Here is a 15,843-nt window from a genome sequence, read left to right on the forward strand (position 1 = left end):
CAGCCCTCCATCGCTCAGGGAAGCGGCTTGCCTCCATCAACGGATGCATCCCTTCTGTCGATGTAGGAAGCAGCTACGCTGTGGGGCTACAGGGCCGCCCGGGGGGGGCCCAAGTTGGGCAATTTGCCCCGGGCCCCGCAGGGGCCCCCACGAGAATATAGTATTCTATAGTATTGCAACTTTTTTTTATGGAAGGGGCCCCCAAAATTGCTTTGCCCAAGGCCCCCTGAATCCTCTGGGCGGCCCTGTGGGGTTACAGCAGCATCACTGCAGCTGGGCCACTGGACTGCCCGTCGTGTAGACGTAGCCTTAGCCCAGACTAAGAGTGGCTTTTCTGTGACTCAGTTTAAATCACTTCCAAAGCGACATAAGCTATATCGGGTGTTAGACTGGGATAACTATAGTGGTTTCAATCCCCCCCCTCCCCGTCCCTTAGCTTATCTCATAACTTCCCATGGTTTTGGTTTTGAACCTATTTAAGCTAAACCACAGTAAACTGCTCTTAATCTGAGACCTTGTCTACACAGGAAAGATACACCAGCTATGTAAAATCAGTGTGACCGGCTGGGTGGATGCCTGCTCGGTGCACCGTGTTTGTACCCGTATAACTGTGTTGGTTGGAGGGCTGATTTTTTACTGAAAGTGACACCAATACAACCCCTTGGGTGGATACAGTTATGCTGGTATATTCCCCTTCCCATCTGGGAATGAGCCACGCCAGCACTGATCGTGTGTGTGTGTGTGTGTGTGTGTGTGTGTGTGTGTGTGTGTGTGTGTGTGTGTGTGTGTGTGTGTGTGTGTGTGTGTGTGTGAGAGAGAGAGAGAGAGAGAGAGAGAGAGAGACACTAGACCGGTAGGATTCAACCACTACAACGTCCTAGTGTGGCCCAAGGCCAGGAGTTCCTCGGGGGTGGAGTTTGGGGTGCTAGACCAGGGTAGCGTTACCGGTGCCTTCAGTCATACTGAGAAAATCTCTTGTGTAGACAAAGCCTAAATCGGTTTCAATTTTAATCTGGTGCTGTTTTGCCCTGAAGACAAGGCTTTGGATTTGAAATTAACACAACGGCAACTGTATGGGCTCAGACCGCTGCTCACAAGTCATCTATCTATCTATCTATCTATCTATCTATCTATCTATCTATCTATCTATCTATCTATCTATCCCCATACACCCCCTCTATCTATCTATCTATCCCCATACACCCCCTCTATCTATCTATCTATCCCCATACACCCCCTCTATCTATCTATCTATCCCCATACACCCCTATCTATATCTATCTATCTATCCCCATATACCCCTATCTATCTATCTATCTATCTATCTATCTATCTATCTATCTATCTATCTATCTATCTATCTATCTATCCCCATACACCCCATCTATCTGTCTATCTATCTATCTATCTATCTATCCCCATATACCCCCTCTATCTATCTATCCCCATACACCCCATCTATCTATCTATCTATCTATCTATCCCCATACACCCCCTCAGTGGTTTGATCATTGGCCTGCTAAACCCAGGGTTGTGAGTTCAATCCTTGAGGGGGCCATTTAGGGAACTGGGGTAAAAATCTGTCAGGGGGTTGGACTAGATGACCTCCTGAGGTCCCTTCCAATCCTGATATTCTATGATTCTGTCTATCCCCATACACCCCATCTATCTATCTATCCCCATACACCCCCTCTATCTATCTATCTATCTATCTATCTATCTATCTATCTATCCCCATATACCCCCTCTATCTATCTATCCCCATATACCCCCTCTATCTATCCGCATATACCCCCTCTCTATCTATTTATCTATCCCCATATACCCCCTCTATCTATCATCATGCGCACCCACTCTTTCTCCCCCCTCCACATACATACCTCTCTTCTCCTCCTGGACTTTTCCCCATTTATGTCAGTGGCAGCAGGATCCCTGGGGCTTTCTTTATAGACCAAAGTTGCCTTTGGTAAATAGCTGAAGGACCCCACACGCCACCGCCAGCCAGCACGTCGGGATCGGTGGTGCCGGCTGCAGGAAGAACTGCTCCTTTTCTAGCACCGCGAGGTATAACATACACACGGGTCAGAGTGAGTCTCCCAGCCTACGTCTGGGCATTGCTCATTAAAATCTCCCCTGTGCCCTGCCCCTGAGACGAAGGGTCTTAATCCAAGGGCTTGGTGACCAGATCCCCGCTTGGGCAATCCCTCCAATGAGAAGAGATTCTCCTGCACGGTCCCTCACTAAAATCATCACGCAGCACTGCTGGTAACCGGCTACTGTGTTCCTCCCCAGAGGCGGCTGCATCTAAGGATTGCTTGTGGTTGTAACAGGTCCTCTGGGAGGAATGTCCTGTGGAATCAGAGATGGTCCCTGCTCCCAGCAGTTGGGGGGGTGGGGGGGAAGGTGTGTCTTTGGATCAGTGGATGTAGTTTTGACTCTGTCTAATTACAGACACTGGCAGAGAACTTCACGTTAATCATATTAGACTTCGGGGATGTAGTGGTTTGCCTAGGATCACACAGAGAATCAGTGACAGCTGGAAATAGAGTGAGTCAGGACTCCTGGGTTCTTTAACCACCCTACTCCCTCCGAGAGCTCAGACTAGAGCCTGGACGTCCTTATTCCCTGGCCCCTGCTTTACCAAGCAGATACACTTGCCTAGATTCACAAGTCCCAACTGTGTTCTCCATTGCCACATGGCTCACTCAAATCTGGAATCAGAACCCAGGAGTCCTGGAGCCGGCTCCACACACTAGGCCGTGCTCTCTGCCGAGATCTTTGGTTAGAATCCAGGAATCCACTAGGCCATACTCCCCACCCAAGTCCAGGATTAGAACCCAGCAGCCAGAACTCCACCTGCTGCTTCTCGGTGCCGTGAGTCTGGTGGGCTGGGAGTCCCACAAGCAGTGGGGATCCTGCCCCCCGTCTCTAGCCCCGGGCCTGAGATGAGCTAGCCCTGTGAGCTGGCAGCCCTATTCCACCTGCTTGGAGGCAGAATGGCCCCCAGCAAGGGCCGGGAACGTGTGTGGGTTTGTTCGACCCGTGATGAAAGGCGCGGAGCATCAGACGGTTGGCGGTGCAGAGGGGATTTATGGCCCGCCCGGCTCTTCCCCTCTCCGCGGAGGTGGGAGGCCCTGGGCACAGCGCGAACTGTCCTGATGCTGGATTTATTTCCTCCCCTCTGCTCCCACCTGTTGCAGGGCTCCGGGTTTATCTCTGCTAATGATGCTGTAGCCTTGTCAGCCTGGCTTCGGGGCTGCAGCCACAGGGTGGCTGGGGGACCCTGGCCGTGGCTGAGGGTTTGAGCATCACCATGGTTTAGGAGGGCTCACCCGAGCAACCAGTTGGAAAGCTATCTCCCTCTCTCTCTCTCCGCCACACTTTCTTTCTTTCTTTCTGCCTCACGCACCCTCTCCCACCACTCCGCTGCTCCAGGCAGGAAGGAAGGAGGCTGTAAAATGCAATCAGGAGGCCAGGAATTTTGTGGCTCAGTTTGTTGTTGATGAAATGGGTGAGCCGGTTCTGCCAAGCCTGCTGGGGGAGGGGTTTATTTTGAGAGTGGGGGGGGGAGATATCTGGGAGGAGCAGAGCTGTGTTGGGGGACAGTCTTTTGGGGGGACTGGTATGCAGGGGGTGGCACTGAGGGGTGCTATCTGGGAGGAGCAGTAGCTAGGGGAGCTGTGTCGGGGGATGGTATTTGGGGAGACCGGTATGCGGGGGGGGGGGTACTGGGGAGTGATATCTGGGAGGAGCAGTATCTAGCAGAGCTGTGTTGGGGGATGGTGTTTTGGGGGGACTGGTATGCTGGGGGGAGATATCTGGGAGAAACAGAGCTGTGTCGGGGGGATGGTATTTTGCGGAGGACCAGTATGCAGGGGGTGGCACTGAGGGGTAATATCTGGGAGGAGCAGTAGCTAGGGGAGCTGTGTCGGGGGATGGTATTTGGGGGGGACAGGTATTCGGGGGGGGCGGTGATATCTGGGAGGAGCAGTATCTAGGGGAGCTGTGTTGGGGGACAGTATTTTGGGGGGACTGGTATGCAGGGGGCGGTACTGGGGAAAGGGATTAGGGAGCTCCTAGACTGGTTTTCCAGAGGGGTACCCCTCCCTGGGAACCAGCCCTCTCTGTTGCCCACGGCCAGGCCTGGGTATCTCTGCCAGCTCTGATGGCTCATGGGATTGGGCAGACTAGGCAGATCCGGGTTGGTTTGTGGGAATGGATTCGGGGGCAAGGGCGGGATGGATTCATTGCCTCAGGGGGCCCGCTCAGAATCCAGCCGTGTCCCTGGGGAATGGGGCCCTCCCCCAGCACCTTTCAGCAGGCCTGTCACAGAGCACTGGGCCCCCTTCTTCCCAGAGACCTGCTTCTTGGTGCTGGTGTCTCAGCCAGAGGACTCATAGTAAGGTCAGAAGGGACCATTATGATCTTCTAGTCTGACCTCCTGCACAACGCAGGCCACAGAATCTCACCTACCCACTCCTGTAACAAACCCCTGACCTATGTCTGAGCTATTGAAGTCCTCAAATCGTGGTTTAAAGACCTCAAGGTGCAGAGAATCCTCCAGCAAGTGACCCGTGCCCCACGCTGCAGAGGAAGGTGAAAAACCTCCGGGGCTTCTGCCAATCTGCCCTGGAGGAAAATTCCTTCCCGACCCCAAATGTGGTGATCAGCATGTGGGCAAGACTCACCAGCCAGACACCCAGGAAAGAATTCTCTGTAGTAACTCAGATCCCACCCTATCTTACATCCCATCACAGACCATTGGGCATATTTACCTGCTAATAATCAAAGAGCAATTAATTGCCAGGGCAGCACTATGGTGGCTTTGAACCCATCCCTGGGGTGGGGGACCAGGCCTCGTCCACGCACATGCCCCTTCAAGGGCGGGGGGGGGGGGGCTGTAATGATCACTAGGAGCCCAGCCCCATACCCCCTCTTGCCTGCGTAGCAAGAGATGGCAGCTGGGGGCAGGAGGGCTCTGATCTGTGGCTTGGTGACCCCTGTCTGCAGCTTAGCCTTGGACCCCCTGGAAGCCAGGTGGCCAGTGTGGTCTGAGCTCTCAGTCCCCAGTCTTCATAGCAAGATGGGGGGGGGGGGGAGCTCACCCAGGCCTGCATGGGACAAGATCCCATTCACATTGGATTTGTGATCCCACCCATGTAGCCTGGGAACTGCTGTCTAACCCCACCCGGACCCCAAGGCATCTGCCTTCTAGCACTCTAATTCCTGGGGTCAGCTGAGGATTGTCCCTGCCTAGGGGCCTGCGGGTGGCTTCTGGAATATTGCATGGGTTGGGTTTCTAGGCAGGAGTTGGGTCCCATGGATCAGATGCTGGTGAGGGAGGGGCCTTCCCTGTCCCATGGAGACAGATCTCTGGGAGCTGGGGCTGCTGGTGGGGAAGAGGGCCCAGAATCAAATCGAGACGCGCTCATCGGGGACAGTGCACACCCAGAATCAAATCGAGACGTGCTCACTGGGGACGGTGCACACCCAGAATCAAATCGAGACGCGCTCAACGGGGACTGTGCACACCCAGAATCAAATCGAGACGTGCTCACCGGGGACGGTGCACACCCAGAATCAAATCGAGACGCGCTCACCGGGGACGGTGCACACCCAGAATCAAATCGAGACGCGCTCACCGGGGACGGTGCACCCAGTATTAAAGCCAAACATTCTCACCCGGGGCTGTGCACACGCACTCAGTCAAGCACACACATGCTCTCCCGTCTCTGCACCCACACAAACAACGATCCACACAGACACACTCTCTTGCAGACTCACAATCAACTCCACTGATGTAGAGATACACACACACATTCCCATGCCTCTCAAAGGCGCCTCCCTGTGTGTTTATGGGTTACTTTCAGGTAAATAAAAGGCTGCAATTGAGATATAATCACCTTACCCTCCCCTCCTTTGTCTCTCTGCTGATCTCCCAGGCGGGAGGGGAGTCACAGGGCGAGGTCTCAAATCCCCTATTGTCTTATTGTAAAGAAGGGAAAAGATGCAGAGGGTTAAAATTCATGAGCCTCTAATCGTCCACTTGGCCTGTCAGTCATGGAGATGAGATTGTCTCCCTTGGGGGGAAGGGACAGGGATGCTGGAGTCAGGAGCTCCCCCATGCATCAGCCAGGGCAAAAGGCTGCTCCCCCGGGGTGAGATCAAGGGGTGCGGGAGAGGGGCATGGAGTGTGGGACCCCGAGTGTTTTCAGGCTATTAAATGCAGGGGCATTGGTTCGGTCCATGGGGCCAGCCGCCCGCTTTGCCCCTAGATCTGAACCCCTGTGGAACTTGTGGGCTCAGAGCTGAGGTTTTGGCGGGAGGCCCTAGTTCTGTTTGGCAGAAGCTGGGGCAGAAAGAAACAGGCCTGTTCCTTATTGCTGTTATGGTGGGAGTCAACAGGTGGTGCTGTCGCATAGTTGTGCTAGTTCTTAGCCTGCAGGCAGTGCTCCGCCTTGGAAGAGACACCCTATTGTTTAGTTTTGGGGGGGATGCACATGCACCCACCAGGGAGCTGTTGCAAGCAACAAGAGACAGTTTGCGCCCAGGGTGCAAGGAGGCTGCCCCCTGGCCACAGATGGCAGAGGCAGCACCCCACACCCTGCAGCTGGGTCTGCTCTCTGTGCTATGCCAGGCTCAGCCGTGCCCATGGACGGCAGAACTGGGTGGTATGGAGGGCTAGTGTTCCCCACAATGGAAATCTTGTATGTGTGTGTGTGGGGGGGGGGGGCGGGGGGCTGATGTTTCTGCCTCCATGTGTCATTCCCTGTGAACTGCGCACATGCATGGGGGGCAGGAGAGCTAGTGGGACCTGCAGGGGCTGGGGTGGCCACCATGGCATCTGGGAGCCCATGGAAACCCTCGATCTAGGCCCCCTCCTTATTAAACTTTGGCTGCGGCCCGGTTTGCTCCCTGCCCTAATCTCTCTAACCAGGGTTAATTATTCTTGAGGCAGACTTGCTCCCTGGGAACTGGGCTTTGGGGTTGGGGCTGAGATTTATTACAGAGGGGATTGCCTGTGTGCCGTTTGTCACCGCCTCTGTTCCAGGCCTGGCGAAGGAAGCATATGCAAGTTGCACTAAGTAAAGAACCCAGTTCTCTGTGTTACTGCTTTCTCCCGCCATGGGAAGCTGATCAGCAAGGCCCTGAGATCCACACCCCAGTATTATAACCGCTGCTACAGTCATGCCGAGAGGCCCCAGCCGTGATCGGGGCCCTGGTGTGCAAGGTGCTGCGCACGCTGCACAGGGTCACCAATGCTAGTGGTGTTGTTGGAGTGTCACTTTGCGATCTCTGGTTCCTGGCCGCTGAGGATTTCTGCCTGAGCTTGCAAAGGTTTCTGGGCAGCAAGTGCCAGCGGAGGGTGCTGCTCCCCTGCCCATGCAATCTGTGCCCTGCATGGGACCAGCAGTCCAGGGCAGCAGGGCCCAGCTCGGGGGCAGCTCTGCCTTCCTGGCAGCACTAAGTGGGGCTGGGAGAAGTGAGGCAAGCGAGGGTGTGCCCCTTGTGGCGCACCCTGCTGAGGGTGGTGGCGATAGAAGAGGGGATCCCAGGAGTGTGTGTGCCACCTACGCCATCTCTAGCCCGGCTGTACGCTCCCAGCACTGGGCAAGGGCAGTGTCTGGGGTGTTGGGTGGGGACAGGAGCGGCGCCAGGGTTTTTGGCGCCCTAGGCGGGGGTCCTTCCGTGCTCCCGGTCGTTGTCGTCAATTCTGCGGCGGGGGGGTCCTTCCGCGCTCCCGGTCTTCGGGGCACTTCGGCGGCGGGTCCCGTAACGAGTGAAGGACCCGCCACAGAATTGCCGCCGAAGACCCGGAGCGCGGAAAGACCCCCCCACCGCCGAATTGCCGCCCCCCCAAATCCTGGCGCCCTAGGTCGCCTAAATGGAAGCACCGGCCCTGGGTGGGGAGCTGGGGAAGAGCCAGAGCCCGCATCCTGGGAGCAGGAGGAATTAGTCAGGTGGTAGATGGGGAGCTGATGTCCAGGGGAGGGGGAAAGGATCTGAGCAGGGGGCTGGAGCCAAGGAAGGCAGCCAGAGAGGGTGCAGAGCAGAAGTAGGGTAGTGCCCATTGGCGGGGCAGGGCACCGAGGAGGGAGCCTGGGGAAGGGGGTGAGGGTGGGGAAGGGTCCCATCTGTCAGCCAGAAGCAAATGGCTGGGGTATGTATCTCTGTGCGTTTCAGGATGAGACTGGAAAGATGCGTGGACACCAGGTCAGCAGCAGAACCTAGGTGTCCTGGGGCCCAGTCTGTTGCCTGGCCACCAGCTCACGTGGCTGCTTCCCCGAGTCTCATCCTTTTGCTGGGTGGGCTGAACAGTGCCCAGTGGAAAGCCCTTCTCTCTAGAGGGCTCACCGTCTAGCCTGATTTATCACTAAAGACCTCATGGAGACGATACAGCAGCAGGGAAAGAACCTAATCCTGTTCTAGTATAACGCTGGCTTCTACTGCTTGAGCTATAGGAGCATCCCCCTCAGCCAATAACAGTACAGGGCCTATGGCACACAGCTGGGCAGTTCTGACTGTGTCCAGTAGAGGGCAGCATTGCACACATCAACAGCTCTGCTCCTCGCCCGTAATATATAGGGGCTAGTCGCCACTCACACCACAATTTGCACAAGAGAAACAAAGCAGTGAATGAAATATGCTATCAGTTTAAAATGTCTCCCCTAGAAAGTTCCTGGTTTTCATGTATCCTGTGGGATGCTGCTGAACTCTGGGAGTTGCCTGGAAACTCTGCACCTGTGGTATTTCTCGGGCTGTTTCATCAATAAGTTCCAGAGTTAACATCACATCAAAAGGGAGCAGTTTGAGTTACTGCTTTGGGCTGGCTGGCTGCAGACTCAGGCAGTGGCTTGTGGTCGTGTTTGGAAGGTTATTGATATAACTTGAAGGGCTGGCAACTTAAACTTAAATTCTGTAGAAACACCCCCCCCCCCCGCCCTTTGTCCCCCAAAACCCAGAGGGAAGAAAGATTGCTTGGAAGTTGCATACTCTGCCATGCTGGTTTGTTATTGTTGGGTCTCTTGTGAGTGCTGGAGCTGGGTGTACTAGTGTGTTGCTGTAGGGTTGCTTCTTAGCACCAGTCTGTACACACAGATTTGTTATTTTAGAGTTGCTCAGGGCTAGAGGGCTCCACACGCTGGTTTGTTATTGTAGGGTTGCTCAAAGGCCCAACGTTGTAGGGTTGCTATTGTTTTCCTTTTTTAAGAAAAATGAACGTGAGATGCACACCCTGCTGGCCCCCCTCCCCCTGGCTTTGGAGACTGTCCAAACCTAGGCAGCGCCCGCCCCCTCCCGTTCCGTCGCGGGGGTCCACCTGGACTGACGGGGGTTTTGGGACTCCGCTGCTCTGAATGCAGGCTTCCCGGGGCTAGGGTGGGGATAAAGCAGCCAAAAGGCAAGAGGCAGGACACACAATGCTGGGCCCTCTGTGGAGGGATAAGCCCGCAGTCCCCGTGGGGTATGGGTGTGCCCCCTCCATCCCCTTGCCCCCCCCCCCCTCCCCGCCGCCATGGGCCTGGGGGAAGGGGGATTAGGTTACACGGCTCTGGTAACAATTCCAACCTGTTTGGACTGGAATGTGGCATTTAGAGCCCGGCTACAGGAAATTCGCTCTGTGCTGAAAGATAGAATTGAAAACAGTTTGCAGCCCGGCCTGGGGGCGCCTGGCTGGCTGGGGGAGCAGGGGGTGGGGGTCTGCCTCTGGCCTGGGGTGGAGGGCAGGGGGATGGGGGGCTCACTCTGGCCTGCAGGGAGCAGAGAGATTGTGGGGGCTGGTTCTGGCAAGGGGGAAAGTAGGGGGATGGGGGGGCTGGCTCTGGCCTTGGGGGAGAGCAGGGGGATGGGGGGGGGGCTGGCTCTGGCCTGGCAGGGCAGAGGATTGGGGGGCTGGCTCTGGCATTGGGATAGGTTGTGGAGGGATTTGTTCCCCTCTGGTTATTTTGGCCAATGCTAAATTCCTAGCAAGTGGCCCTGGCAGCCCTAGGCCGGAGGTCTCCCACAGTAGCATGTTCCTTGGGGCCCATCCTGACCCCCCAGGACCCCCCCCCAGGATGGGAAGCCCCCAATACCAGGACTCAGAGAAGGCTCCTGACAGAAGTTGGGGGGATTTTACCAGCCCCCCCCACGCTGGCAGGGCCGTCCCCGATCGCCTTGATCCTGCTGCCCTTGGGGTTTACCCGGATGCTGGCTCCTGATGCCCCTGCCGTTCCCTCTCTCTTCAGCCGTGGAGACCCAGAGCACGAGTTCGGAGGAGATGGTGCCCAGCTCGCCCTCGCCGCCCCCGCCCCCCCCGCGTCTACAAGCCCTGCTTCGTCTGCAACGATAAGTCCTCTGGCTACCACTACGGCGTCAGCTCCTGCGAAGGCTGCAAGGTAACGGGGACCCCCACCCTTGGGGCCAGCAGCACGGCTTGGGGCTCCGCCAACTCCTTGCTTTGCCCCTCTGGAGCCTGGCTCTCCGTTGGGCACCCCTCGGGGCAGCCAGAATCGCCTGCTGCCCAGGGTCTTTGCTGGTCACACGGGGGCTTCTTCCCCAGCTGCCGGGCGGGTGGGTCTTGCTCAGGGTCCCACCGACGGCCAGATTTGGGGTTGGGCAGGAATTTCCCCCCAGGTCAGACTGGCAGGGACCATGGGGGTTTCCACCTTCCTCTGCAGCATGGGGGGCGGCTCGCCGGCTGGAATCATCCAGGCACATGACCCCTAATCAGTTCCCTGCCGTTGCCGGGGCCTCGGGCACCTCGGTCTCTCCTGTTCTCTGCGGGTGGCACGCACCAGTTCAGTCTCCTGGGGAAATGCTTCAGTCTAGCCCAAGAGACTCAGTGTCCAGGGGTTTCGGCGTGAAATGGAATGGCCTGTGCTGTCCAGGAGGTCAGACTAGTGGAGCCGAGGGTCCCTTCTGACCTGCACTGAGAGGTCTTAAACTAACCACCGAAAGACCTGGGTACCAGAGAGCAGACGATGGGGAGAGCTTGTGGTATGGTTGCTATGACAAGCTGGGGTCCTATTGTGCCAGGCGCTGCACAGACCTCAGCTGAGATCAGGGCCCCGTTGTGCCAGGGACAGTCCCTCCCCCAAAGGGCTCACAATGCAAACAGAGGGGAACAGAGTTTTGGAAGTGCAGTCATTATTTTGCAGGAATAGTGGCTTTTAGTCCAAAATAGAGTGTCCAGGGGGTCACTATTCTGGAATAGCAACATAGTCTGAACACCTGAGTGCTGGGTTAGGGCTTGGGACCCCTGGGTTCTAGTCCTGGCTCTGTTGGGTGACCAGTCACTGCCTCTCTTTGTTTCTCAGTTTCCCCACCTGTAAAATGGGGCTAGCGATAGGTACCCCCTTTTTAAAGTGCTTTGAGATTTGCTGATGAAACGAGCTAGGTGTCATTATTATTCCAGTCAATTTCCCTGTGTAGACAAGCCCTAAGAGAATGACCAGGATAGAGAGAATTTGTGGGGCGTGAAGGCCAAGGGGGACACCTGGCCCATTTAAAACTGATCCCAGGGCGTTTTCAAAATGATGGCCCTGTGGAACTCACCACCACTGGATGTTCTTATGCAATAGGATCTGTCAGGGATGGCTTAGATATACGTGCTGCCTCAGTGCAGGGAGAGGGACTGGGTGACCTCTCGAGGTCCCTTCCAGCCCTACACCTCTACAATTCAATAGGATTTAGAGAAAGGCAAGGCAATTACATGAATAGTGAATTGCATTGGAGGCCAGGATGTGCAAAGGGGCCCGAGGTGGTTGGGCGCATTGCATTTGGGCACCCCACTCCCTTTGCAGATCCCAGCCAAAAGGCCTATACATTCTCCTGCTGATGGCACAAGCCAGCTGCTAAATGCCAGGGGTCAGTCCATGATTGCCCGTGAGGAGGGGGTTGACTCTCCAGCATCCCCAGTGTCGGAGCCGGCGCACTGGGCTGGATGGACCATTGCTCTGATCTGCTGCAGCGACTGGTGCTCCAGCATGCCAGGTGGGGGGCGGGGTGTGCTGGTGGGGGGGGTTCTGTTTGTGTTTGCCAAGGCACCTGCTCGGAGCTGTAGGGAGCATGGGGTAACCCCTTCCCCGCCTCTTCTCCCCCCCTGGACATCCCTACCTCTGACCCACCCCCCCATCACCTGCATGTCCCTGTCTCTCCCACCCACCCCCAGGGATTCTTTCGCCGAAGCATCCAGAAAAACATGGTGTACACGTGCCACCGTGACAAGAACTGCCAGATCAACAAGGTGACCCGCAACCGCTGCCAGTACTGTCGGCTCCAGAAGTGCTTCGAGGTCGGCATGTCTAAAGAAGGTGAGGCGCCAGGAGCAGCGGGAGGGTGGGGGCAACGGAGATGGGGAGCTGGAGGCCAGGGGGTGAGGGAGGAATCTACCTGCAGCCGGATCACATGGAAGATTGGATCCAGCTGGGGCAATGCCCCGTGCGTGCTCCCGTGCAGAGAGACGGGCCCAAATGCACCTGTTCCCCCCCCACAAGTCCTCTACCCCTGCAGGGCCCTGCCCCACTGCACTGCTGTGCCACAAGACTGGAAAGTCACTGGTGCAGAGGTGTGGGAGCGGGAAGCTCCCAGCCCCACATGTGTTTGGGGAAGGGAGCGCGCTGCGCAGAGCCCCATAGTGTTTGGTGAGATCTTTGCCCGAGTCTGGCGCCCTCAGGGGCTCGTTTGACCAGCTGTGCTGCGGCTAGGACCTGACATCCAGGCCTGGCTTCGGATCATTTGGATCCAGGGTTCGAGTTTGGCCCAGTTCAGATCTGTGGTGGGGGAGGTTGGATCCAGGCTCTGGTTTGAGGCCTGTCTCGTTCAAGGCTGGCGCCCATGGCGAGGACACGCTAGGACATGCTTCCAACACGGGTAGTTCTTGGGCCAGAGTAGCCGGAACCAGGTGAGAACAGGACACAGGGGCCAGAATTGGATCTGAATCTCACGGGGGTCCAAATCCCTTTGGTTCTGGCCCCTTGGCAAAGAGGGCTTCGAGACCCAGCGGCTAGAGCCACTGTAACCATGCCCCCGTGGTGATGATCTCTCGCACTCACCCCTGCCGCCCGTCACATGGGAGCTGGAGGAAGGCTTGGAAGAGGGCGGCTGCCCCTTTAAGAGTGCTGTCAGCTGGATGGTCCATCTGGAGACAGAGTGCCTCTTGGCGGCTGTTGCTTTTACTCCGACTGCTAAGGCATGTCCTCACGAGCCGGCCGGGGTGGGGCCCCCATTAATCACTGTCTCTTTAAGAGCCCGTAATTAGGAATGTCTGTCTCAGCCCTGGCCATTGATTTCCAGGCCCCTGTCGCTTTAAGGGCGGAGGGATTTTGGGGGGTGAGGGAGAGATGTCTCGAAGGAGACAGGAAGTGGGTGGTCTGTGGGAATTGGGCCAGGATTGGGCAGGGCTGGGTATCCTGGGCATCCCTCCCACCCCCAGCGCTGGCTCAGCTAGAACTGAATGGGCTCCAGGATCCCCCGAAGAGAGATCAAGGGGTTCCCTCCCCCCCCACTCCAACAGCTGGTGGGCATGTGAACAGCACTGCATGGGAAGACTGGCACAGGTCCCAGATGTGGGGGACCTGCCGCCTCTCTGAACTGCCCTTCCCTGCTACCCCCCGCCTGCACCCCCCACTGTCTTTGGCTGTCTCACCTGATTCTTCAAACACCCCACCCCCCACCCCACTGCCACACCTCACCCTGGCTTTCGATGGGCTGAAGGTGCCAGTAGATGGGGTGGGAGGGCTGAGCAGCTCTCCCCTCCCCCAAGCCATGGCAGCCCGGGCTGTTGTGCATCGGGGGGGATAGGGCTGGATCCCCAAGGCAGTGGGGTGTCTGGTGAGGGGGGGCGGCTCTGCTGGCAGCCCCTCCCTGCCGGCATTGTGCTGGCCGAGGCTATAAGTGGATATCCTGCCGGCTCGCGTATCCTGTTGCCAGATTCCCCCTGGCGCTCCATGCTGGGGTGAGCAGGAAGTGCAGCCTGGAAACGTGCGGCCACAGGGCGGGCCGGGAGAATGCACACGCAACGGGAACGCTGGGCCCCGGGCGGGGGGGCCCTGCCGGGCTCGCTGGGCCTCAGGACTGCTGGTGCCCTGGTTTGGGGATGGCAGGGATGAACCAACCCCCCCAGGCATGGGGCTGTCTCTGTCCCCCTGGCTGCAGCCTAGTTCGTCTCCCTCCTTCCCCCTGCCACCTGGAGGCCAAGCCGGGCGGTCAAGCGAGGGGTCAGGGCTCAAAGTACTTTGCAATGGGCCCGCCTGGACAGGTGCAGCAAGAGACCGGGCAAGCCTGGGGCTCCCCGGGGAGCGGGGCCGGAGCGGCCGCAGTGGGGCAGAGGGAGAACCGGGAAGCCCCATCCTTCACAGGAGACACTGGGCAGCCAATCCGGTGCAGCCACGTCAGGCACTGACCCGTGTGCTAAGCAAGGTGGCCAATCAGAATCCATTGGTGCTGGGCACCAACACATGGTCGAAGCCGGACAGCCAACCAGAATCCATTTCCATTGGGCTTTAGCCTGCAATAGAAGCCAGGTGGCCAACCGGGATCCATTTCCATTGGTTATTAACCCACATTAGGATCCGGGTAGCCAATCAGACTGGGCTCCCAGCTGCCCGTTGCCAATGTTAGAAGCTGGACGGCCAATCGGGTTCCAGCCTCCCCCCAGGACACATGCCACAGGGATCTAGCCAGCTGGGGCACTGTGAAGGCAGGGGCTATTGGGGTACCAGGCAGGCCCAAGGGGGGCAGCTGGCACAAGCCAGCAGCCATCAGGCTTTGGCATGATGGGCTCGTGGGCTCCCTGGGCATATGCTGTGGGCGAAGGGGGAGAGTCGGGGGGGGGGCAGCCAATGCCATGTCACCCCCCCACTCCCATTTATCTGAGTCGTCCCCCCCCCCCCACACACACACACGCTTTATCTGGCCTCCCTGTCTGCTGCTTCCTGTTTTCCTTGGGCTGAGCACAGGCCTCGGTGTTTCCCAAGTGAAGGCTGGGAAGCGCGGCGGGCAGGGCCCAGCTGGGCTGGCAGAGCCGCCTCCGGGGGGCAGGATGGGCGAGGGGTGTAGAACCTGCGGGGGGGGACATGGGGACACCAGCCCAGTGCAGCCTGGCTCGGAGGAGGCGACACCCAGACCAGACCAGCTCCGACCCCTGTGGGCCCAGCGTGAGTGGCCAGGCGGTGGGCCTAGGTCCCAGCCGAGTGGCAGAGGCCGTGTTTTGACACGGGGGGTTGTAACGGCACCTCCTGCCTCTAACCCGCTGCCCGGAGCCGAGCCTCAGTGGCTCTGCGTCCGTGCCACGCAAGCCATCATCTCGCCGGCTGCCCCCAGGGCCACGGATGGGAATGCGCCTCAAGGGGCGCCCGTCGCTAGGGCAGGGGGCTGGCGGGTTGCTGTGGGCAGATGCTTGCTGGGCCATCCCTGCTGGCTCTGCTCACCCCTGCTGAATAACCCCGCTCCGGGCCACTGGCTCTGCTGCTGGAAGCAGCTTTCAGGAGCGAACCTGGCAAAAATACCCCCCTGGGTGGGGCTCGAACCCGGACCCACTGGATGTAAAAGGCCAGGGCTCTGCTGTCTGAACTGAGGACTGTGCCGATTGCGTGCATTAACTGCTGGGAGGGGGAATAGAGCACCACAGTGTATAAACCTAGGTTACCAGCATTGGCCCCGGGGTGGGGGGAATGTTTCCCTCTGCAGAGACAGGATTCGCTCCCCCCGGCCAGGGGCTGGGGCATGCACCAAATGCTCCCTCACCATGGCAATGCAAGAAAGACCCCCGCCTCACAGAGTGCACTGTCTAAATAGAGCACATGGGGAAACCGAGGCACACAGACAGCAGTGAGTTGCCCACGGTCAACCAGCAGAGCCAAG

The 15,843-nt window shown here is 57.8% G+C and overlaps 1 protein-coding gene across 1 annotated transcript in view; it reads left to right on the forward strand.

The window, feature by feature from the left end:
* The window catches only part of RARG (retinoic acid receptor gamma), a 29,174-nt gene that overhangs the window by 10,109 nt on the left and 3,222 nt on the right, over positions 1–15,843 (forward strand). Inside the window, 3 exon segments of the mRNA XM_065419219.1 lie at positions 10,227–10,288; positions 10,290–10,376; positions 12,152–12,293. Of these exon segments, the coding sequence (XP_065275291.1) occupies positions 10,227–10,288; positions 10,290–10,376; positions 12,152–12,293 (291 nt within the window).

This window comes from Emys orbicularis, chromosome 19 (genome assembly GCF_028017835.1).
Source record: "Emys orbicularis isolate rEmyOrb1 chromosome 19, rEmyOrb1.hap1, whole genome shotgun sequence".
In the NCBI taxonomy this organism is placed as follows: domain Eukaryota; kingdom Metazoa; phylum Chordata; order Testudines; family Emydidae; genus Emys; species Emys orbicularis.